Source organism: Denticeps clupeoides, chromosome 15 (assembly GCF_900700375.1).
Source record: "Denticeps clupeoides chromosome 15, fDenClu1.1, whole genome shotgun sequence".
Classification (NCBI taxonomy): domain Eukaryota; kingdom Metazoa; phylum Chordata; class Actinopteri; order Clupeiformes; family Denticipitidae; genus Denticeps; species Denticeps clupeoides.
Window position 1 is genome coordinate 7,970,828 of NC_041721.1, and position 23,741 is coordinate 7,994,568.

The following is a 23,741-nucleotide window of genomic DNA, read 5'->3' on the forward strand; positions in this document are numbered from 1 at the left end:
AAAATTAAGTTGGAAGCATTTTTTTTAAGAAGTGAATTTACACACAAAAAAAGGTTTGACTTTCTTTGATTGGAGTCAGCATAGTTTGAGGAATGACGTTTTAAATAGTGTTTTTTTTTTTCCTGTGCAGAGTCACTTTTTTGATGGCTGTCTGGGTGGGACGAGATGCGCCAGAAGATCCGGATCCCAAAGTTCCACCACGGGGACGGTCTTCTTTCCAAATAATTATTTTCTTTTTAGTATATATATATATATATATATATATATATAAAGTCCTTTGGCTCTTGACACTGGAGGGCCTGTCTGGGCCGGGCTTGAGGGCCAGGTCGGTACTGGGACCGGCCCAGCGGCGCGGCGCAGGCGCAGTGCTTTGTCTTGGTGGAGGAGGCGTGGTCCTTCGCGATTCCTACCAAACTTGTGTCTGTTGGGTGTTGAAATCATCCTACGAAAAAGCAAAACAAAAATACGATTATTATTATTATTATTATTATTATTACTATTTCGAGATCCACACAACGAAGTCGTCGTTGAGTAATAAAAGCGCACCTCGTCACACGCTCAGAACCAGTTGGTGAAGTCCAGCAGCTCCTGCTCCTCCGGACTCAGGGGGTCGTACGAGCCCTCGTCCGACGAGTAGGACGACACCGGCGAGCCGGCCATGGAGTTCATGTCGGCGGAGTAGGCGTGCGACATGGCGGGCGACAGCACGCCGGCCTGGAAGGCGGCGCTGACGGCGTCGTGCTCGTCCAGCAGCTGCTGCAGGGCGCGGATGTACTCCACCGCCGAGCGCAGGGTCTCCACCTTGCTCATCTTCTTGTTGGCGGCGCCGTTGGGCACGTGCTCGCGCAGCGTGGCGAAGCCGTTGTTCACGAGCTTGACGCGGTTGCGCTCGCGCTCGTTGCGCCGCGCCACGGCGTGCGGCTGCTGCTGCGGGAGCGTGTAGCCGAAGCCGGCGAAGTTGAGCCTCCTCTTGCAGCGGAGGAGCTCCGGGGAGGAGGAGCGCGGCCGCTTCGCCTGCTTGGAGGCGGACTTGCCGTCGGCCGGGCTGAGCTGGACGCCCTGCGCCTGCGCCGCCGCGAAGAAGCAGGCCGGGGCCACGAGGTGCTGCGTCTGCGTCTCCATCTCGGTGCGTCTGTCGTTGCCGGGCGCGCAACGTCGTCGCCGCCGCCGCTTTCACAGGACGGAAGCCTTCCTTCGAGCTGAGCCCGGCCGCCGCGGGCTTTTTCAACCGTGCCGCACGCCCCGCCCCCCCACGCGCGCCGCGTGGCCACGCCCCGCCGTCTCCCCTCCTCCTCCCCGCGCGCGCCGGACGCGTGCCGCCCCTGCCTCCGCGAGCAAACACGCCGACGCGGGGACCGGGGGGGGTGGGGTGAGGGGGGGGGGTGGACCCACTTCCGCGGCGTCACTTGTTTTTTTTTTTGTTTTTTTTCCCGCGCGTCCTGGAAACGCGTCGAGGGTGGTGCTGAAGGACAGCTACTCCGCCGCTACTCCACCCCGTCCCTCGCCTGCGCCTTTACTCTCTGATAAGTAGAAACAAGGGGTACTTTTTATATAAATATGATAATAAATGATTATTACTGAGCGCCGAGGCGGGGAGGGACGCGCCTTTCTCTCCGCGATTTGTTACAGTGACACAATGCATCTCGAGAACACGTCTTTCTTTTTTCTTTTCTTTTCTTCCCGTCGAGACCCCCCCTCCCTCCCTCCCTCACGCTCTCGTTTCTTTTTTGCCCAAAAATAATGGAGCATGTCTTTCATTTACGCAGGGACAAATCCAACTGGGCCCTCGGTTCATGAATAACTCCGTCTCTCTCTCTCTCTCTCTCTCTCTCTCTCTCTCTCAGTGTTTACGAGGGAACGAGGGGGTGCGGAGGAGCTGGAGGTGGAGGTGGGGCGAGGGTGGGCGGGGCCAATAAATTGGGCAATTTCTCCGCGCTGCCTGCGGCATTCAGACCCCAAGCCACAGGCCCGACGTGCCCACCCCACCCCTCCATCCTAGTCACCGCAACTTTTTCTTTTCTTTTCTTTTCTTTTCTTGTCTCTCTCTTCCTTTCTGTCGCGGTAAGAGAGAGAGAGAGAGAGAGAGAGAGAGAGGTGGGGGGGTTGTTGTTGAATAGAAGCGTGGGTTCTATTCATCCCTCCCCAGCCTCGGCGGCCCTCTCTGAAACCTATATCCACCACGGCCTGTCAGCGCTGCTCCGGAGCCCAATTAGCGCTTTCTAAAGCCACCCCCCCCCTTCTCTAGACACCAGGCCAGTCAGCGCCGGGTGTAATAATTCGACATGACGTCCGAGGGTTCGAGTCCCCAGTCCGACACCTCCGCCTATCTCCCCTTTTTAAATAAAAAAAAAATCTTAAATAAAAACGCGCTCAAGGGTCCGTTTGTCTTTCGTGTTTCTTTCTTTCTTTCTTTCTTTTCTAATAATTCTGAAGGCGATATGCGGGATTAATTTCGAATTTATTCTCTTTTAAAAACAGATTGAACGCTATTCTTCCTGTTTAACTGCTGTGAAGCGCATTGTGTGAAGGGCAGGACCGAACTTCACAGGGATTCCCAAGATATGCATTGAATAAAAACCAAAAAAAAAAGGATCGTCTCTAAACAACTTATTTCTAAACGCTTACACTGGTCAAAATAGCACTACACTGTATATTCCCTTTAAATGTCCCGCTTATGGGGACATCTTATCTTCCATCGTCTTTCTGACTAAATTAAACATACGACGTCGTTCAAACGTTTCTTAAATGTTTCATTTTCAACTGAGAAAAAAAACACACACACACAAATACTAATTAGACACTCTGAAAAAGTTTTAGTCAATGACGTAGCCAAACCCACATCTGCTGACGCATTAGATCCGGGGTCACCAGCCCTGGTCCTGGAGGACACTTGTCCAATTTACCTTCCGCTTCTGTGCTCCTCATCAGGCACGGTGGCGGAGCATGGAAAAGATCGTGGTGCCCTCCAGGACCAGGCCTGGTGAGCCCCCAACTAGGACCAGTGTATGAAGAGTTACTGCGCTTCTGAAGTCCCTCTCCACATGCAGATGTTCTATCACCAACAGCCGGGGCAGTGGTGGCCTAGCGGTTAAGGAAGCGGCCCCGTAATCAGAAGGTTGCCGGTTCGAATCCCGATCCGCCAAGGTACCACTGAGGTGCCACTGAGCAAAGCACCGTCCCCACACACTGCTCCCCGGGCGCCGGTCATGGCTGCCCACTGCTCACTCAGGGTGATGGGTTAAATGCAGAGGACAAATTTCACTGTTTGCACTGTGTGCTGTGCTGCTGTGTATCACATGTGACAATCACTTCACTTTACTTTACATTTCCAGCTACCAGTTGAGTCATGGCAACCGGACTTTCTTTCTTTAATGTAGAGACGTCTCTTTCTGCATCCACGGAACTTGACATTGAATCTGACATTGACAAAGTTCTGTGGATGCAGAAATGGCTTTCAGACAAATTCACCTGGACGACTGAGAATCTTCACATATCCACACCAGAGTCACCTGATGTCATTGTAATGCCCTTTAAAAGCAAACAGTTCATTAATCCGATATGTGCTAGAATATGTTTTCTTGCTTCGGCCCCTCCTCTCCTCTGCTGCCACGCGCCACGTCTGTTTGAACGTCTGCACGGCCTCCACACTTCAAACAAACCTTCTGAGTCGCCCAGCCGCAGGGCACTCACCGAGCCGAGAGGAACTTCGGTTGGATTTCCCCCCCATAAAAAAAAAAAACCCAGACTGCTCTACAGCTTTCCTTCACGGCCACCCGAGCGTATATTTCACGCGCGATAAGAAGTTGCATGGATTCACTTTTTTTTTTTTTTTTTAACTGTAAACTTTTAATCGGTCTCCCGTTTACAGGTGCGCGTTGGCGCCATCTAGCGACCGGGAAACGGCATCGCTTTCAGGCGCGATCGCCTTTTATGAGTTGAGGTCCTCGCGGTAATTTAGGATCTTTTGGAGCAAATGAATTTAGAATTTAGGAGCAAATGAAAATGAATAAAGGAAAAAAGAATAAAGAATTCGATTTTTTTTATTGCACGATGCAAATCTTGGCGTATGCCGCCATCTAGTGGTGAGCTGAGATTCTCTCTGACGGAGAATTAGTTTTTTTCATGGTAAAGAAAAAAAAAAAAGGTTTTATCCCACTAGAACGAAACAGATTATGTGTCCGTTTTGATGAAATCTTATTTTGATTTTCCTCACACACTAGCTTTGTATTTATTTTTGGCCATTTAATCCCTGACTGTAGAGTAGAAAAACGATTTAACCCATCCACTCTCACACCATCACAGAGAAAATGGTAAGCAGTAAAAGTTCCTGGATTCATTGCAATGTGACTGCTCCTTCGAACCTTTAAACAAACTCACTAAGAGAAGGAGCTCATTGTTCTAATACTGCGATTGATATCAGATGGAACTCTATGAGGCTGTGACAGAAAAAGAAATTGGCCAAAGAGTCGAATAAGCCAAGAGTCATCTGCATGAGATGAACATTGCATTTGGTGGTGCAGTGATTAGGAACATGGCCTCACTCCTCCAAGGTTGTGAGTTTGAACCCCATCTCAGACATTGTGTGTGTGGCGTTTGCATGCTCTCCCCAAGTTGCCACAGGTTTCCTCCGGGTTCTCTGGTTTCCTCTTGCCATCCAAAGACATTCGCGAACATATCACATATAGCATCAGTCATAACATTCAATTAGCCATTATTTTATAATTATGACTTTATCCAGAGCGGCTTGAAAATCAGTAGTTACGGGGACAGTCCCTCTGGAGACACTCAGGGTTAAGTGTCTTGCTCAGGGTTACGATGGTAATGGGGGGTGGGGGGGTGAAACTGTGACTTTGTTGAACTGTTGTAATTGCAAACGTGTGTCACTTTATCATTTCCAAATATCTCTTATCACTACACTTTTTTAAACTACTGCCAGAATATTATCAGTCCAGTAATTTGAGAAAATGACTTGGGATTTTATACATCAGTTTATTTCAAATGTTGTGAATATCAATATGTTGTCTAAATTAAATAACCACTTGATTATATACGTATAATTTAATTAATTGATTGATTGATTATTTAAATCATTAATTTTAGATAAGGCCATTTGGAGTAAATCCTGAATAATGCTGTCATCCTAACCTTTTAAACTGCAGTGCAACTGGCATTCGATATTTGAGTTGATTGATTACCGATTGCGCTTATTAAAAGTGCTGAGACGCACGTGGAGGGGCATGTGACGGTCCCGTGAGCTGTGCGTCTGGAAGGCGGGTACGGAGCGCGCACCGCGTCGCCGGAGCGCATGACGCGTCGGACGGTCCCGCGGGAAGAGACGGCCCGGACGCCAGTTTCACAACAGTCCCGTGGCCCCGCTCCCCGGCCGTCGCGTGACAGGCGCCCGGGCCCGTCCAGGGGGGTGTGGTGTCACGTGGTCCCTTTAAAAACTCGCTGCGCTTTTCGGGGCTCGGCGCAAACACACGCAGCACCCCGACACGAGCCGAGCCTGCGAGGATGGACGCAGCCTACCGCAAGGTGAACGGGGAGCACGGCGCGGTGAGTTCGGCCCGACGTCCATGCCGATTAGAAATGACGATATTCTACATGCTTGTACAGCTTATTTTTTTTGTCAAAGGCTGCTTTTAGTAAAGCGTGTAAAACACAATCAAATAACACTGTATATTAAAAAAAAAACCCTGTCTCTATATTTACTGTGTTGAAATCTGGGTTCACTTTGTCAGTATTAATTGGGTTAATTCCATTGGAATGTAAATGTGATGACAGTCATGGGTTTTGAAAGGGAACCTCATGAGAGGCACCCGCACACACACACACACACACACACACACACACACACATGCATGTGTAGAGATATGTGAACAGAATGGGAAAAAAGAAGAGTGAGGAATGCAGCCTGAACCTGTAGTTGATCCAGGTATCAGAAACAGATTGGAAACTCGGATATTAAAACTGAAAAGCAAAACTACTGGGTACATTTTGCATATTCAGTTCGTGTATTTCTGCACAGTTGCTGTGGCACAAAAAAAATACCTCTGTACTCCGTTCTGAAAACATAATTAAAGAATCTGTTTTAAAGCGTAGAATATTTGCCAAATACTGTTACAACAGTATTCTGATCATTGCTATAAATTATAAATATATTGCTTCACTCTCCCCCCATCTGTGTTCCAGCAGCAGGGCTCCATGTACCTGGAAGAAAAGACCAATAAAACTGGAGTCCTGTCCTGCATCTTCTCCCTGAAAGAAGAAGTCGGGGCTCTGGCCAAAGCTCTGAGACTGTTTGAGGTCAGTACGCCCTTACACACACACACACACACACTCACACACATCACACCAACTGAGGAAGTCGAAGCTTCTTCTGCTCTGTGCACTCATTAACACAGCTTGAGAGGGACCCCCGCTGAGACGGGGGGGGGCGTTCACATGAGGGATGTTGGTAACGACTCCAGGTAAGAACCTCCACATGGAACGGAGACGACGCCGTGCCCCCGGCTTTAGTGGGGTCATCCCATCACTAGACAGCGCCCAGATGAGCCATTTGTACAAGCCTGTGCATTAAAGCTCTGGAGCGGTGGAACTCCAGGTTGGTCGTGAGTGCGGGAGAGTCGGAAGCCCCAGCATGTGTGTGACTTTGAGATTTAAGCAGCTTTCGCGTTGCGCACGAATGTGACTCTTTCAGTCGTCAATCCTGTGTTTCCATGACCCTTGAACTTAATCGGGTTGATGCCTACGACTGGCCAGACTTTGATTGACCTGCTCATCAAAGGCTAAACACACACCCACACACACACACACTCATTCTCTCCGCCTACTTTCATGTCAGCTCTGATACGTCCTTGTATGAAATAAGAGCATGTACGATTTTGGTTCGAATATCGTGATTTAACAAACACACCAGCAGACAGGGCATCGGTGACAAATCAGGTGACGCACAAGGGGGCTTTTTTTTGGCCGCATCTCACCCATATCAAAGTACAACTCGTCCTGTGTTTGTTGACCAGATGTTGACCAAGTGCTGCACTGATATCGCCGCAGTTGGCACAAGGCCGACTTATGACACCTTCAGCAGAGGAGGATGGGGGGGTCTTCGCTAATGAGAGCCCGGGGGGGTTTAATTAAAACCGCCGGAGCCGACCCCAACATACGTGCAGAAGCAGGTCACGTTTCCCGAGATTTTCATTGGCTCGTGTAAATCTCAGAGAACGTTCTCCGCGTGTTGTGCGTGCCTGGGGGACGATCAATGCGAAATATCTGCCAAGTCACAGCTCCCAACAGCGCGGCCGTAAACATGAAAGGCTCGGACCCGTCCTATGGGCAACCAGTCCAAACACACGCCCCCCTACACCACCCACACAACACCCCACAAAATGCAATTTACAACCCAGATCCCTCCCCAAAAGCAGTCCAACCACCTTCAAGTCTGAGTGCTCCACCCAGAGACCACCCCCACCCCATCCCAACTGCTGACTGCAAGGACCAGAAAAACGAAGTAACCGAACCCGGCAACTGACACGCCCATTCGAATACACCACGATTCATGCAGCAGCACAGATCAAACTGAAATGATAAAAAAATGGGTGGAATGGCACTTAGCACAAACGTTTCATGACGTGACAACATCCAGTGACGACAAAACCATCTAAGATGCAAGCAATTTTGTAAACATGGCAACACCCCCCGTATCTGAAACTTGCCTAAAATGGCCATTGCAGAAATTACCTTAATTTCCTGCAACAATGACATGATGTGGGCAGAGATTATGATCTCTGAGCATCAATACAATCTTGTTCTCCATCTGTCGACTTTTTCTTGTTAGTTTGCAGACCAACACCCGCTTCTTCTTGCACACCTCTGCATATCAACATTTTAAATCTCTATTATTACACTTTAAGATAGTCCCTTTCTGAACTGTCTTAGACTAATTGTTGGAAAGATGGAAAATGTGAATTAGTTCAAATTTTTGTTTATTTTTCTGCGCCAAAAACCTGAATATCATTGAAAAATAAATTATGTGAATCTAACAAATAGACTGCTGTCTCAGTAATAATGAATCATGACAAGATAATTAAAGAAAGAATGGACGGGTCTTTGTAGAATTGCAACAAGATGCAGAATCACATGGGCCCGAAACCTCTCTTCTCACTGCAGCAATCACTTCCAGATGGAACGAGGGAAAGAGAGGATAGAAGGAAATGAGAAACCCACCTCCTGACTCGGCCTATGAGAGTGTGTGACCACCACCCCCACTCCTTTTGTTTGGCCAGCATCTACTAAATTAAAATGCACTACAGATTTTAGCAATTGTGCAATCAGGCCTCTTATTTCCTAAATCAGAATATGACTTAATAAAAATCCAAGACATATCTTTACATAAGAGAACGTGAAAATGATATTTTTTTGTCATTGTGAAGCACAGCAAGCACAGCACACGATGCACACAACGAAATGTGCCCTCCCATCACCCTTGGTGAGCAGTGGGCAGCCATGAATGGTGCCCGGGTAGCAGTGTGTGGGGACAGTACCTTGATCAAGGGGACCTCAGTGGCACCTTGGCAGTTTGAAACCACAACTTTCTGGTTATGAGTCCTCGTCCTTATCCACAGGGTCACACCTGCCTCACTTCCACAACTGCCATAGCTGCCATAAATATCCCAATTTAGCAAAATAGATCATTTAACCACAGCTACACAGCTGACCAGAAAGCCTTCATTTCTCGATGTGTGACCTCAGGCAGATTTGATCCTGTTCTGTCTGCACTTAATCTGCTGCATGCACAGCACGCTTCTGCCCTCTAGTGGTAAAACGAGAAATGGCCAGCTGTGCAAAAAAGACATATGAAATAAAACATGGTGGCATATACAATAGCACACATTTGTGCTTGTTTTAGTTTCCATGCCGCCACTGTGTGGAGGCACTCGTGGTTTAATAGCTGTGCTGATGTGTTCTTTGGCAGGAGAAAGGGATCAATCTGACCCACATTGAGTCGCGCCCATCGCGCTCAAACAGCCAGGAGTACGAGATCTTCATCAACGTGGACACAGCCTGCTCCCAGGCACTAGACGAGGTCATTGATGGCCTGCGCACACAGATCAGTGGCCATGTGCACGAGCTCTCACGCAACAAGCAGAAGGATACAGGTAAACTCATGTGCATATGTCTGCAGAGAGTGTAATATAAAAGCATGTGCGAGAAGCTTGTGTCAGGCAGAAATATAAATAACAAAAATTGCAAGTTGTGATCTATTTCATATACTAGCCATTTAATCCTTTATATGTGATTCATAATGATATCAGCAGATATGAGTTTTTGAGTTCTCTTAGAGTGCAGGATCATTGCCAGAAAATGAAATATTAAATAGCTAAATCTAAATGAGAAGCTACAGCAAAAAAGAAAACAGATGATGTCCAGCCAAAAGTAATTAAACAAAAATGTGAAACTAAAAGTCTATAAATTAAACATATGTTTTGAATAAAATCAAACAAGGGAAATATCTTTAGTGAATTAAATTTACTTTATATTACTGTCTACCTCTGTAGCCTTCTCAAAACTGTCTTCAGCATTGAGCAATGCTTGTCAGCAATTGCTTTATAAATGTTTATTAGGAAAACAATATATTTGAAATTAATAAAAAACACAGTGTTTAAAATGAGTGCAAACATTAAACATATGTTTTGAATAAAAAAACAAGACAATACATTTTTTTTAATAAAAGTGTGCTTGTATGTGTGTGTGTGTGTGTGTGGTTTGAGAGGGCCTCCAACGATGTTTGTGCCTAGCGGCAAAATAGAAGTACTATCTGTCCTTGGTGTAGCCACTGTCTATAGTGTCGTACCAGGCAGTCGAGGCGACCAGACGCCGTAATAGTCAATGAGTGTCGCCATGGTGATGGATGGCCTGTCTGCCTGTCATGTCCAGACTTATATGAGTTGTTTCCAGAATGACATTAGTTTAGCTACTGAGGACAAACAGACATGGGCTGGACAGACATCGCCAGTGTTTTTTACTCCCAAGAGAACTACAGGGCATTGTCCGGGTGTGTTAGTGGGGGTCATCTCTCACCCGGGTACACGGACACACACACGCCACCCCAGACAGAGCGGCTCACCCCGGATTTCACAGCACAGGCCCTCCTCTTTCACATAAACAAACACTGAGATGGGGAAATTTCTAAGTTGTCCTCAGTAGGCACTGAGCAGAGAAGTCTGGCGAAGAGACTATTGTGATCTGTGCCTGAGGACGCAACCATTATATATTAATGGCAGGAACCCCCGAGATTCACAATACTCATAAATATGGAGCAGATGTAGGACTGAGCACTAACTGGTCTGTCCTGCGACTCCAGTCTGTCTTCCTGTTGAATCGGGTCATTGTGTCGATGAAGATGCTACTAGGAAGAAATCACAGCCTCCAGGCTACATGGTTACAGCAGTGGCATTTGGGGCAGTGGTGGCCTAGCGGTTAAGGAAGCGGCCCCATAATCAGAAGGTTGCCGGTTCCATTCCCGATCAGCCAAGGTGCCCCTGAGGTGCCACTGAGCAAGCACCGTCCCCACACACTGCCGTCCCCACACACTGCTCCCCTGCCCACTGCTCACCAAGGGTTATGGGTTAAATGCAGAGGACACATTTCACTGTGTGCACCATGTGCTGTGCCGCTGTGTATCACAATGACAATGAATCACTTCATTGTCTTGTTTGTAGTGAAAAGGTTCCGATGTCCCTGTCATTTTCTCCCTCTTTGATCAGTGCCGTGGTTCCCCCATGAGATCCATGACCTGGACCGCTTCGCCAACCAGATCCTGAGCTACGGATCTGAGCTGGATGCTGATCACCCGGTAAGTGAGGGCATGTTGGTGGTCCTTGACGTTTAATTAATTAACATTATTTAGTAATTATTCAATTACTAAGAAGATAGATTACATAATTATTATCCTAGGCCTACACAAAAATGATAAAGTGCATATATGTGTGTGTGTGTGTGTGTGTGTCTGTGTGTGTGTGGATCTTCACAAAAGTGCTAAATGGCACACTGTCACAACGCACAGTATGCAAAAACGGTACAAAAACATACATAAAAAGTATTGTAATTATATTGTAATAGATTATATTGTATGTTACACACTGCTGCATTGAACATGTGAGGAGTGCAACCCACACACAGCCATGTTTAAAATTCCGTCATTTTACAAAATAAATCTGGTTTTGTTAAAAAATGTGCAGATTCCCAACAACATTCAGAAAACAAAAAACGTCAGGGACAGATTAACGATGGAGCTGTGATAAGAAACAGTTGTGCATAAGTTATGTCACTACATAATAAAAGGAACTGCGTATGATATCTGCCATTGAAATGTAATGGAGTTAAAGGGCTCTCCAAAGAGAAATACTTTAGTCAGTTAAATTTAATTTGTATTACTGTCCACCTCTGTAGCCTTCTCAAAAGTGTCTTAAGCATTGAGCAAAGCTTGTCAGCAAATGCTTTATAAATGCAACATTTATTAGGAAAACAATATATTTGAAATATATTTTTAAAAAATCATTACAGAAGTGTTGAAGATCTGAGTGTCTGTGTATGAAATATTACAATGATACTGCACGTGTGTAAGTTTGTATGGAAATGTGTGAATATACATGTTTTTGCATTTGTAGGTGTACACATTTTGCACGAGGGTGTATGTGTGCAATGGTGCAGGTGTATGGGTAGATGTGTATCAGGTGCTCTGACTCACAGACAACTGACATCATTTGAAATTAGCACTGATCCAGTCCTGGTTCTCATGGAAACCGGCCCTTAAGATGATGTCATTGCTTTAATGGAGTCCCTATAATTATAAATAATTGCCGCCTTTATCCATCCATCATTAAACTGAAATGTGCTTAGCATAAGCTGAAAACATGCTACAAAGACCTTATTTGAATATGTTTTTCAGTAGAGGGCACATGATGACTAACACTGTCCCAGCAGGCTGATCAAGCCCGACTCATCTCCCCACCAATGTCCTGCAGAGGCTCTGACACCATGACCTTTCACCTGTCATCCACAGGGCTTCACTGACCCAGTGTACAGGGCACGGAGGAAAGAATTTGCTGACATCGCCTACAACTACAGGCAGTATGTGACCATCAAGAGCTGGGATTTCTCTGGCACTCTTGTATCAGGACAGGGGCCACTCTAACTCTCTCTCTCTCATTCTGTTTGAGCCTTTTATGGGTAATTACTCCCGGAACAAAAGGGGACAAATGACAGGGGGGCCAGAGCAGCATTTAAAACCGATAGCTTTGTCATCGTAATGGAGGCACATTATTCACACGGCCACTACAAAGCAAGCAGAAGCTCAATGGAACGCCCACCGAGGAAGTGTGCATTTTTTTTACGTAGCATAATGGAGCGAACCCACACACTCTGCACCAGTCGAAGAGCCGCTCCGCACTGGAACTCAAAATTAGAACACAATTTCTTATAGGGCAGCCATGCATCAATGTCCAAAGACCGCTGATCATTTTAGCCATATTTAACACCACTTATTTTCAACCACATGCGTCATGGGCAGGTAACCTATACAGTATTTTGGAGCTCATGGCGCAAGAAGCAATAGATTTCTCTTCTGCTAAAAGCCTCTTCTGTAGCAGCCCAAAAGAATCAAGCTGGCTGAGCACTACAACAAACATTGACTACAAAGATTGAGCATAGATTTTGCATAGACATTAAAAAGTGAAAGTTCGAGATCCTCTGATGGCATAGGTCAGCTGTTGACACGCCAGCTCTAGATATGCTTGCTGCCATCTCATCTCAAAATTCTTGGTGGGATCAATTCAATAATTGCTGAACATTGGTCCCTTGAACTTGTTGCTCTTCAGTAAGAAATCTAAAAAAGTAGATTAAAAGCGCTGCAAATTCCATCTAAAATGTCTATAATTTTGAAATATTAATATTTATTAAAGCCATTACAGGACATGTGTTAACATACACCAAACGTCAACTCTCTGCTGAGGCAATTTTCTGCAAAACCTTCTGGAACAGGGGTGGCCAACCAGTCCTGCATTTATAGCCAAACAAAAAAAAGAGCCACTCACCACTCTCACGATCCCGCCATATAATAACTATACCTGATAATTTTCAGGTAACAAACTGAACCATAGGTCTATAGGTATCACAAAATGCCTCTATTTCATAAATGCTGACAATAAGCAACACAAACACAAAACCTGGCAGACCTACAGCATCCGACATACTGCCTTCCTCGCGATAAGATTGTACGGTTGAATTAAATTGCTATAATCTACTTATAAACACTGTTATAAGCAACATCTCCTCCATTTTGGTTTCAGAGCCATGTGAATGTGTGTTCAACAAAATTCAACTTGTGGGTTTCAGAGTGCAAAGTAGTGCTGGCCGCGTTTCAGTTTGACTGCCCACGAAGCCTCACAGGAGCAATTCATTTTAAAAATGCTTTACTAGAATGCTTTAATAAATCACCTTTAACTAAGATTATAATAGTGAGTGTGAGAGAAAACGTCTTTTTCGAATTAGTCATACCGAGCATATTATTCTTGTGCAGCGTGTGTGTGTGTGTGTGTGTGCTGGTAGTAGCCTAGTGGGTAACACACTCGCCTATGAACCAGAAGACCCAGGTTCGAATCCCACTTACTACCATTGTGTCCCTGAGCAAGACACTTAACCCTAAGTTGCTCCAGGGGGGGGGACTGTCCCTGTAACTACATGATTGTAAGTCGCTCTGGATAAGGGCGTCTGATAAATGCTGTAAATGTAAATGTATAACGCTCCTTTCTGTCCCAGCGGTCAAGCCATCCCCATGGTGGAATACACTAAGGAAGAGAAGGATACGTGGGGGGTGGTGTTCAGGGAGCTGAAGACCCTGTATCCCACCCACGCCTGCCGCGAGCACAACCGCGTATTCCCACTGCTGGAAAAATACTGCGGCTACCGAGAGGACAACATCCCTCAGCTGGAGGACATCTCCAAATTCCTGCAGTGTAAGGAATCCTGGATGTGTGCATGTGTGTGTGTGTGTGTGTGTGGGCCAACTTAAACACACTTCTCCTACCTACCAGCATGTACAGGCTTCCGTCTGCGCCCAGTCGCCGGTCTCCTGTCGTCCCGCGACTTTCTGGCAGGCCTGGCTTTCCGAGTCTTCCATTCCACACAGTACATCCGCCACTCGTCCAAACCCATGTACACGCCCGAACCGTGAGTACCGGTCCAAGCCTCACTCGCAGAGCACAGGTTGAAGAAGATGTTGGTTTTTCATGATCTCGTGCTTCCACGTAGGGACATCTGCCACGAATTGCTGGGACATGTTCCCCTGTTTGCAGACCCCAGCTTTGCTCGCTTCTCTCAGGTGGTTATAAGATCTTTCATCTCAAGAACATCAAAAGCAATGAGATCCGAAGCTATTTCTCAAAAAGCATGACCTGAATTAGGTTTTATTCTTCTTGTTTTTTGGCATCAAGATAGGAACAGCCAAATTATAATTTATTTAGATGATATATGTCTCTTTATTATTAGTATTATTTACTGAACAAAATATATTAATTGAGTTTCTCAATTTCTCAATAGGAAATTGGTCTGGCTTCTCTGGGTGCCCCTGATGAGTTCATTGAGAAGCTTGCAACCGTGAGTACTATATGTACTCACTCACATATATACTATATATGCCATTTATATGGATACACCTTAATAAAATGGGAATGGTTGGTGATATTAACGTCCTGTTTGTGGCACATTAGTATATGTGAGGGGGCAAACTTTTCAAGATGGGTGGTGACCATAGTGCCCATTTTGAAGTCGGCCATTGGATCCAACTTTTGTTTTTTTAATAGGAAGAGGGTCATGTGACACATCAAATTTATTCGTAATTTCACAAGAAAAACAATGGTTTTAACGTAACTTTATTCTTTCATGAGTTATTTACAAGTTTCACAAACCATTCTCATTTTAATAAGGTGTATCCATATAAATGGCCCACCCTGTATGTATACACTGTATAAAACCACATATATGTGGTTTGTGGGGACAGGGTGTGACCATCCTCGGTGTTTGATTCCAGGTGTACTGGTTCACTGTGGAGTTCGGTCTCTGCAAGCAGGGCTCTGAAATTAAGGCATATGGCGCTGGCTTACTCTCATCATTTGGCGAGCTACAAGTAAGTACATACTGGAGTACTGATCCAGGGTCTGCTAAAAATTCTCATAACTCCCGCTCCAGATAATTATTCCATATAGTCATTGCATTAAAAAAAATGAGTTATAATTGACCAATGGGTAACAAACAGATTCTTCTTCTTATTATTATTATTGTAATAAATTATTCTGTTGTTGGTAATTGTCATTCAAAGTATTATTATTACGCCCTTTTCATGTCTTCATCATGAATTGAGATACGTGGTGGCCTAGCGGTTAAGGAAGCGGCCCCATAATCAGAAGGTTGCCGGTTCGAATCCCGATCGCCACTGAGGTGCCACTGAGCAAAGCACCGTCCCCACAAACTGCTCTCTGGGTGCCCCGGGCGCCTGTCATGGCTGCCCACTGCTCACTAAGGGTGATGGGTTAAATGCAGAGGACACATATCGTTGTTTGCACCGTGTTCAGTGTTGTGTATCACAATGACAATCACTTCACTTTCACTACACTACTATTCAAAATATTTGGGTTTTTGATGTCCATAATGGATTTAAATTGGAAAATGGGTCACTGGGAAATAATAATAAGTAGTCAAACCCACATGTTCTTATGCTATAGATAGTGCACTAGTGTGAATTTGGCCAGTTTTGTTGCTTGTTTAATCCATGCAACTTTAATTCAAACAAGTTATACACTTGGGTTAATGGACTCAAGACTAATTGTTCCTCTCTACATGCATGCAGATATTCCATCATTAACAGACATTTCATGCTACCAGAGTCATTTACAACATGAACGACGCCTGGACTGGAGTTTTCACTCATTTGAGGTTGTAGTAGCCTTGTGGTTAACACCAGACAACAAGACCCAGACAATCTATCCCTGCATTCAGCAAAACTCTTACTCCCAAAGTTGCGCCTCTGATATACATATATAATAATAATAATAATAATAATAATAATAATAATAATAATAATAATAATGTAACACGTCGTCCTCCCACAGTACTGTCTGACGGAGAAGCCAGGGCTTCATACATTTGACCCCGAGAAAACCTGCATTCAGAAGTACCCGATCACCGAGTTCCAGCCCGTTTACTTCGTGGCAGAGAGCTTCGAGGACGCCAAAGAGAAAGTCAGGTGCACAGTTTTTCTTCTTCTTAAAAAGAAAACGTGTGTGTATATATATATATATATACATACACACACACACACACACACATACATATATATATACACACACATATATATATATATATATATATATATATATATATATATATATATATATATATATATATATATATATATATATATATATATATATATATATATATATAAAACTAATAATATATATTAAAAAGAAAACGATTATTATTATTATTTTAATAGCGAGTAGGTGCTAATGCTGGTGATCCGCAGGAAATTTGCCGGCACGATTCCACGGCCGTTCTCGGTGCGCTACAACCCGTACACCCAGAGCATCGAGGTGCTGGACAACACGCAGCAGCTGCGCAACCTGGCCGACGCCATCAGCGGTGCGTCCTGCCCCGACGCAGCATCACACGCCGCAACTTTACAATAATCGTTTAGCGTTTATCAGGCGCTGCCTGCATTTTAAACCTTTTTTTTATCATTATTATTTCTTAGGCGACATGGGGATCCTCTGCAACGCGCTGCGCAAGTTGGAGTGAAGATTACGAAACAAACGCGTTTTTTTTTTTATGGTTCTTAACTCAGTATAACTCAGTTTAAATACAAAATGGTGAATTTGCATTTGCATTTTGCGCTTAAACGTTTTTCCTTAGATTCAGTGTGACCCTGATATTCTCCTCTCTTTTTTCAGAAGTAGGAAAATGTTTGTACTGTACTAGAGATAGGACATAGAAAAGGAGTGTAATCGTTTCTTCATGCTGTCGTGAACTATTCATATATCAGGAGAAAAAAAAAGAAAAAGAAGCTGAAGGATTTATTAAAAATATAAATGATTTATTTCTAAATAAATCACTCGTAATTATTTGGCTCTTTTTCTGTCTTGAGGCTAATTGAACCAGGGTCATTAGATCTTTCATCTTTTGATTGTGTTCTCCAAATTGTACTTCCCCCTTTCACGCAATGGTGTGATTTGTTGGTTCTGGTATGCATTTGGTTCCACATGCATTTATTTCAAATAAAATGAAATTAGAATGACAACATTTTCTTAATTTTACCCTTTGTTTCATTGTGCGTTACTGTACTGATGGTCCGTTCAGGTTCAGCACCACGGAGAGCTCCGCAGCCCAAAAACAACCTCCATAAAACATTAACACAACGCTAAATGCCGTTTAATTACAATTTACCAACGAAAGGCCTCTTTTTTTATTATAAATGTATTTAATTCGTTTCCGTTAATTATTATTATGACGATGGTTATTATTATTTTTATATCCATGGCCACGGAATACAACACCGAATCAGCTGTCGGTTCCCTTTTTGGAAACGGAGACGTGACGTAACTCATTAGCATGACGGCGACGCACCTATAAAGGCGGCGGCCGCCTGCGGGCAGCAGCGGAGGCCGAAAGCGCCCGGATGAAGACGGACAGCGCGCCGCAGCACCACGTCCCGTTCCCGGGCAGGAGGCGGAGCCTGCTGGACGACGCCCGGCGGGAGAGCGGCTCCCCGTCCCCCGGGCCCTCCCGCGGCGGGGACAGCCTGGTGGCCCTCAACCTGCTCCTCGCCCTCAGCGGCGAGAAGAACGCGGGCTTCTTCAAGGCCGGCAGGGTTTTCGAGGTCGGTGGAGCTGCCGCCGCGTGCATTTTTCGACCCGCGAGTCGTTTCGAGTTCATGCGAAATGGTTTTCTGCGTAGACGTTCGAGACCAAACTTCTGCACGTGGAGAGTCGGCCCCGGAGATGCAAAAACAGCTCGTCGGAGCTGGAGATCTTCATCAAGTGTGAGGTCCACAGCTCGGACATTGAGGCCTTCATAAACTCATTAAAAAGAGTGGCAGGCGACGTGCGAACGATCCCCGAAGAAAAAGGTTATTATTATTGCTGATGATGATGATATTGTTGTTATATAACGGTATATCAACTACTCAGCATATTCTCCCCCAATTTCAGTTCCCTGGTTTCCACGGAAAATAAGAGAGTTGGACAAATGCAATCATCTGATAACGAAATTCGACCCGGATTTAGACCAGGACCACCCTGTGAGTTCCGCTCTGTTCTTTACCCTTCCTGGCGTGCAGGTAATGAGGCAACAACACGATTGGGGTTCTGCTCTTTACGGGATTTATGCTTCGTGCAACATAATTTTTTTTTAAAACCAAGCAAGATCAAACAAATGTATCGAATACTATACCAGGGGACAAGATTACAAAATGAAAACTGATTCATACAAGAATTTGAAATAAAGTTTCTCAAGGCTTTCTTTAAACATGCCCTTCCCATGAGCAAAGTTGCAATGTGACGGGTCTCCACCCTTTTACAACACTGTCGTCGGGTCTGTGTTCATTTAACTGCTCGTCCTGTGTCTGTTTCTAGGGCTTCACGGACAAGGAGTACAGGAACAGAAGATCCTACTTCTCCGAACTTGCCTTTTGTTACAAACAGTAAGTTCATCTTTTTTGGCGAGGAAGCATGCATTGCAAATATTACTTCCATGCTGTAGAATATTTATTGCTCACAGTGGGTCGTATTGCATTTGTTTGTTTTCATCACTTGTCATTTTTCCCCCCATACTGCCATTCAGATTTATAGATGAGTTGCAAACACAGAACTGATTGCGTGAAATGAATCTCTCATTGCATTGTGTTGCATTCTGCAGAGGGGACCCCTTGCCCAGAGTAGAGTACACTGCGGAGGAGGTCTCCACCTGGTAAGCCTGCCATTCTTCAGCGCAGTGGAGCTGTGAGGCGTGGCTTTTGATAAGAACTAATGATCGTGCTGCTCTCTTTCAGGAAGGAGGTCTACAGGACCCTGACCGGCATCTACCCCAGCCACGCCTGCAGGCAGTTCCTCCACGGCCTTCAGCAGCTGGAGAAGGAGTGCGGCTATGGAGAAGACAGGATACCTCAGCTGCAAGACGTCTCAGTGTTCCTCCAGGGTAACGCCAACCTTCACGCCCACTCACTCTGCTTAACCACCTCTCCTTAATCAGCCCACACACCTACCCACTATTCACTCATGCACTCATACCCACGGACTAGTGCCTTTGGACAGTGGGAGGAAACTGGAGAGCCCAGAGGAAACACGCATTGACCCGGGGAGAGCATGCAACCTCCAGCCACACACGGTCCGAACTCACAAGCTCACAAACGTTCACCCCACTCCCAAGACCCAATTTAGTTTGTGTGTGTTTATTCCACACAACATTTTATTAAATAGAAGTTGTTCATGGTGCTGATCTTCCAACAGTAAAGCTAGACAAACGTATGTGGAATTTTTCTTTTTTTTTTTTTAGAGAAAACTGGTTTCCAGCTACGTCCAGCAGGCGGACTCATCTCTGCGCGGGACTTCCTGGCCAGCTTGGCGTTCCGGGTGTTCCAGTGCACCCAGTACATCCGTCATTCTTCTGCACCAATGCATTCCCCAGAGCCGTAAGTACCGACACTGCACACTTTCAAATCGTTTATTTTAACCGCACGATACCTATTCACACACATCCGTTTCATGTTTTGTGACAGAGATTGCTGCCATGAACTACTTGGTCACATCCCTATGCTCACCGACAAGGAATTTGCCCAGTTTTCCCAGGTATTCCCGGGATCAGCTGAAGTTCGCGAGGCTACATGTATTTATATTTAATGGCACTTATCCAGAAGTTACAGGGACAGTCTGCCTGGAGACACTCTGCGTTGTGTGTCTTGCATAGGGACACAATTGTATTAAGTGGGGTTTGAACCTGTGATGTTCCCCGCTAGGGTACAGCTCCGACAGGCACATAAGCAGCTTTGCTGTGGGCTCTCCACAGTGATCCATAATCGCTTCATCCACTATGTTCAATTTGCAGGAAATTGGTCTTGCTTCGTTAGGAGCATCAGATGACGACATCGAGAGACTTTCAACAGTAAGCCATTAAAAATTTATTTCTGTTTCATTACATCATGCTAATTGGTTTAGGTAAACATCTAAATAAATACCATATTTCATTTTGACTATTATTTTTCGGTTTTAGAGATCTAGAACAGAAATCCTTTGCTCACCAAATGTGCATCATGTTGTAGTTTGCTGCCCTCTAGTGCACCACACCAGCAACTAAATCAGGGTTGCTCTTCAAAGAGCAGATGTTGAAAAGTCCAGTTATTGACTACGTCCAACGGGGGGGCTGCCATAATATTGTGACCACCTACCTAATATGCATGTATTCCCGTCAATCTTTAAAGGTATTCTGTGGTACATTCATTGGATTGAGGTCTGGAGAATATGAAGGTCTCACCTGTGGATCCAGTCACACCAGCATTAACTCTATTGGCAATCGGAGCCACATTAGCTCTTTTTTTTTAGATGACACTGCTTTACGTCATGTTATGGCTGGTCAGTGCATAGCCAAAAAAAAGTGCTTGTATGTTTTCACTAAGACTATGAAAACCTATTTGACCTACAGACATTAACAATTACAGACCAGTTTCCCTCCTCTCGTTTCTATCCAAAATCCTTGAGCGCTGTGTCTACAACCAGCTATCACTCCATTTATCACAGAACAACCTCCTGGATCCTAACCAGTCTGGCTTCAGAACAGCTCATTCCACCGAGACTGCCCTTTTGGCGGTTACCGAGCAGCTACATGCAGCCAGATTGGCAAAACTGTCATCAGTTCTTATTCTCCTTGACCTATCTGCTGCATTTGACACCGTTAACCACAAGACTCTCTTGTCAATCCTGAAGAGGCTTGGAATTCGGGGCTCAGCATGGCAGTGGTTTGCTTCCTACCTTGATGAGCGATCTTACCAAGTGACTTGGAAAGGATCCACCTCTACCTCACGTAGACTCTCCACTGGTGTCCCTCAAGGCTCGGTGCTAGGTCCTCTCCTTTTCTCCCTCTACACGAGATCACTTGGTGAGGTCATTTCCTCACATGGATTATCCTACCACTGCTATGCTGACGACACACAACTCCTCTTCTCCTTTCCTCCCTCTGATCTACATGCTGCTTCCAAAATCTCTGCATGTCTAACAGACATCTCGTCTTGGATGGCAGCCCATCACCTCCAACTCAATCCCACCAAAACTGAACTAATATTCATTCCAGCAGATTCTTCACCACATCAGGATCTTGCTATTTACCTGGACAACTCGCAGCTCTCTCCTTCTGCAACAGCCCGCAACCTTGGCGTAACAATAGACAACCAACTCTCCTTCTCAACTCACATCAGCAATCTTTCCCGCTCATGTAGATTCCTTCTCTACAATATCAGACGAATCCGCCCTTACCTGTCAACCCAGGCCACCCAACTACTGGTTCAGTCCTTAGTAATCTCACGACTGGACTACTGCAACTCCCTTCTAGCTGGTCTACCTCTATGTACCATCCGACCTCTACAACTCATACAAAATGCAGCAGCACGACTGATCTTCAACCTTCCCAAATTCTCCCATACCACCCCTCTGCTACGTTCCCTTCACTGGCTCCCAGTAGCTGCACGCATCAGGTTCAAAATACTGATGCTGGCCTACAAAGCCAAACATGGAGCAGCACCATCTTACCTCACAGCTCTTATTACACCCCGCACTGCACCTCGTTTACTCCGAGCCTCCAGTACTGCTCGCCTGGTCCCTCCATCTCTGAAGGTAAAAGGAAAACATTCATCCAGACTCTTCTCCGTCTTGGCCCCTCGGTGGTGGAATGAACTTCCCCTCGAGGTCAGAACAGCTCAGTCACTGAGCACCTTCAAACGGCAGCTCAAGACCTTCCTCTTTAAAGAATATTTAGATTAAATTGTAATTTTCTTGTCAAACTTTGTGTACAGAATCTACAACAGAGTGAATTAAATAGATGTATTCATAGTTGGGGTCCTGGTGAACCGGAATTGATCTCTTCATCGATGGTAACTTGAAAGCACGTTGTAAGTCGCTCTGGATAAGGGCGTCTGCCAAATGCCGTAAATGTAAATGTAAATGTAAATGTAAATTTGATCCGTCTGTTTTGTATGATACTATAATTCTGTAGATTGCGTTTATTTTATACCTAATTTTAGCAGTTTGGAGAATGTGGCAATGACTGATTATGCATCCTTTCACAGCTCTACTGGTTCACTGTGGAGTTTGGCTTGTGTAAGCAGAACGATTCAGTCAAGGCCTACGGTGCTGGACTTCTGTCCTCTTATGGCGAGCTCATGGTGAGTACAGCGAGGATTCCAGTCTGTCGCTAACCAGTCGATTGCACTGCTTCAGAAGAGATGACCACATGCTCATATTCTTTTGCCTGTGTAGCATGCTCTCTCAAACGAACCAGAATACAAACCCTTCAGCCCAGAGGAAACCGCACTTCAGCCGTACCAGGACCAAACATACCAGCCAGTTTACTTTGTGTCAGAAAGCTTCGAGGACGCAAAAGCCAAGCTGAAGTATGTGGACAGGGCTTTCCCACGAAACGGTTGTTCTAACCTTAAATATCTGCTGAGCGCTCTGTTTTTGAAGGAGGGATTTGTGATTTCTCCAACAGGGAGTACTCATCGACTATACAAAGACCTTTCACAGTCCGCTATGACCCTTTCACCCACAGCCTGGAGGTGCTGGATCGGCCCAGTAAGATACAGAAAGCCCTGGGTCAGATGAGAGAAGACTTAAAAATCCTCCACAGCGCTCTGGAGAAACTTGGCTAGAGTTAAGGGGCACATGTAAAACCACCGCTGGGAAAGGCTGTGGCTGCTGGTTCTGATAGATATGTACACTAGATGTCGCATTCAGCCTCTCAGCATGCGTCAATACCGCCGCCACATTTGGACAGGGTTACAAGTGAAGCCGGACTATTACGAAAGATCAAAGCACATTATTTCATAAGTAAGATTTAAATCGTATAGCTTAATTGTAGAGTTAGTTCATTGTCAATAGTTCTTGACAAATCTGTACAAACGGCTGTTGCTTTGGATAAAAGCGTAAATATAAATGTGTGAGTGGTGTTGCTACGGGGCTTATCATGAAGATTGCCAGGGTTTTCCAGCTTCCATTGCTGGCCTTTATTTGCATTTTCTGCATGTAGTAGGCGTGTAGTTTAAATGAATTCGAATGAAAAAAATCACATATGCAGATTACATTTTGACCCAAAATTATGCTATTTTCTCAAAAAACAATTCTCTTTCAATTTATTGAAAGAGAATTGGTCGTAATTTATTGGTCGTAAATTCATGTCTGACCTTTGAAACAAACTAAGACAATAAAATCGCTCTGCAAATTTGTCGGTTTGTGGTTCTTTAATTCTATATTCCACCTTGTCCCTGATAGACATTCATTCATGTAAAAGGAGCGCCACCCCGTCCCAACATGGCGGCTCCATTGACTCAAATGTTCCCATAAATGGCCCCATTCACAATGACATCTAGTGTATATATCTATTACTGGTTTTGAACTGGTGCGAAGTGCTTAACATGGGACTTTACT

The 23,741-nt window shown here is 45.1% G+C and overlaps 3 protein-coding genes across 4 annotated transcripts; 2 read left to right on the forward strand and 1 right to left on the reverse strand.

The window, feature by feature from the left end:
* Positions 1 to 377: 377 nt before the first annotated feature.
* Positions 378 to 1,181, reverse strand: ascl1a (achaete-scute family bHLH transcription factor 1a). The gene is made up of 2 exons (XM_028954074.1): positions 547 to 1,181; positions 378 to 442 (listed from the first exon to the last, which is right to left on the reverse strand). Exon 1 carries the CDS (start codon positions 1,120 to 1,122, stop codon positions 559 to 561), a length of 564 nt encoding a protein of 187 aa, XP_028809907.1. The 5' UTR covers positions 1,123 to 1,181; the 3' UTR covers positions 378 to 442; positions 547 to 558.
* A 4,144-nt stretch (positions 1,182 to 5,325) lies between these two features.
* pah (phenylalanine hydroxylase) lies at positions 5,326 to 17,353 on the forward strand. 2 transcript variants are annotated; one of them, XM_028954071.1, is made up of 13 exons: positions 5,326 to 5,556; positions 6,193 to 6,306; positions 8,975 to 9,158; positions 10,767 to 10,855; positions 12,065 to 12,132; positions 13,819 to 14,015; positions 14,094 to 14,229; positions 14,311 to 14,380; positions 14,599 to 14,655; positions 15,089 to 15,184; positions 16,167 to 16,300; positions 16,583 to 16,698; positions 16,811 to 17,353. In XM_028954071.1, the coding sequence occupies exons 1-13, from the start codon at positions 5,515 to 5,517 to the stop codon at positions 16,852 to 16,854; spliced, it is 1,347 nt and encodes a 448-aa protein (XP_028809904.1). In that variant the 5' UTR covers positions 5,326 to 5,514; the 3' UTR covers positions 16,855 to 17,353. The 2 variants fall into 2 exon arrangements, with proteins under 2 accessions (XP_028809904.1, XP_028809905.1); XM_028954072.1 differs by having other exon boundaries at positions 5,327 to 5,556; positions 6,196 to 6,306.
* Positions 17,354 to 17,731: 378 nt separating this feature from the next.
* th2 (tyrosine hydroxylase 2) lies at positions 17,732 to 23,290 on the forward strand. Its single transcript, XM_028954196.1, has 12 exons — positions 17,732 to 17,932; positions 18,010 to 18,181; positions 18,264 to 18,352; positions 18,687 to 18,754; positions 18,970 to 19,020; positions 19,103 to 19,248; positions 19,606 to 19,741; positions 19,829 to 19,898; positions 20,155 to 20,211; positions 22,385 to 22,480; positions 22,575 to 22,708; positions 22,807 to 23,290. Exons 1-12 carry the CDS (start codon positions 17,732 to 17,734, stop codon positions 22,964 to 22,966), a joined length of 1,380 nt encoding a protein of 459 aa, XP_028810029.1. The 3' UTR covers positions 22,967 to 23,290.
* Positions 23,291 to 23,741: the final 451 nt, after the last annotated feature.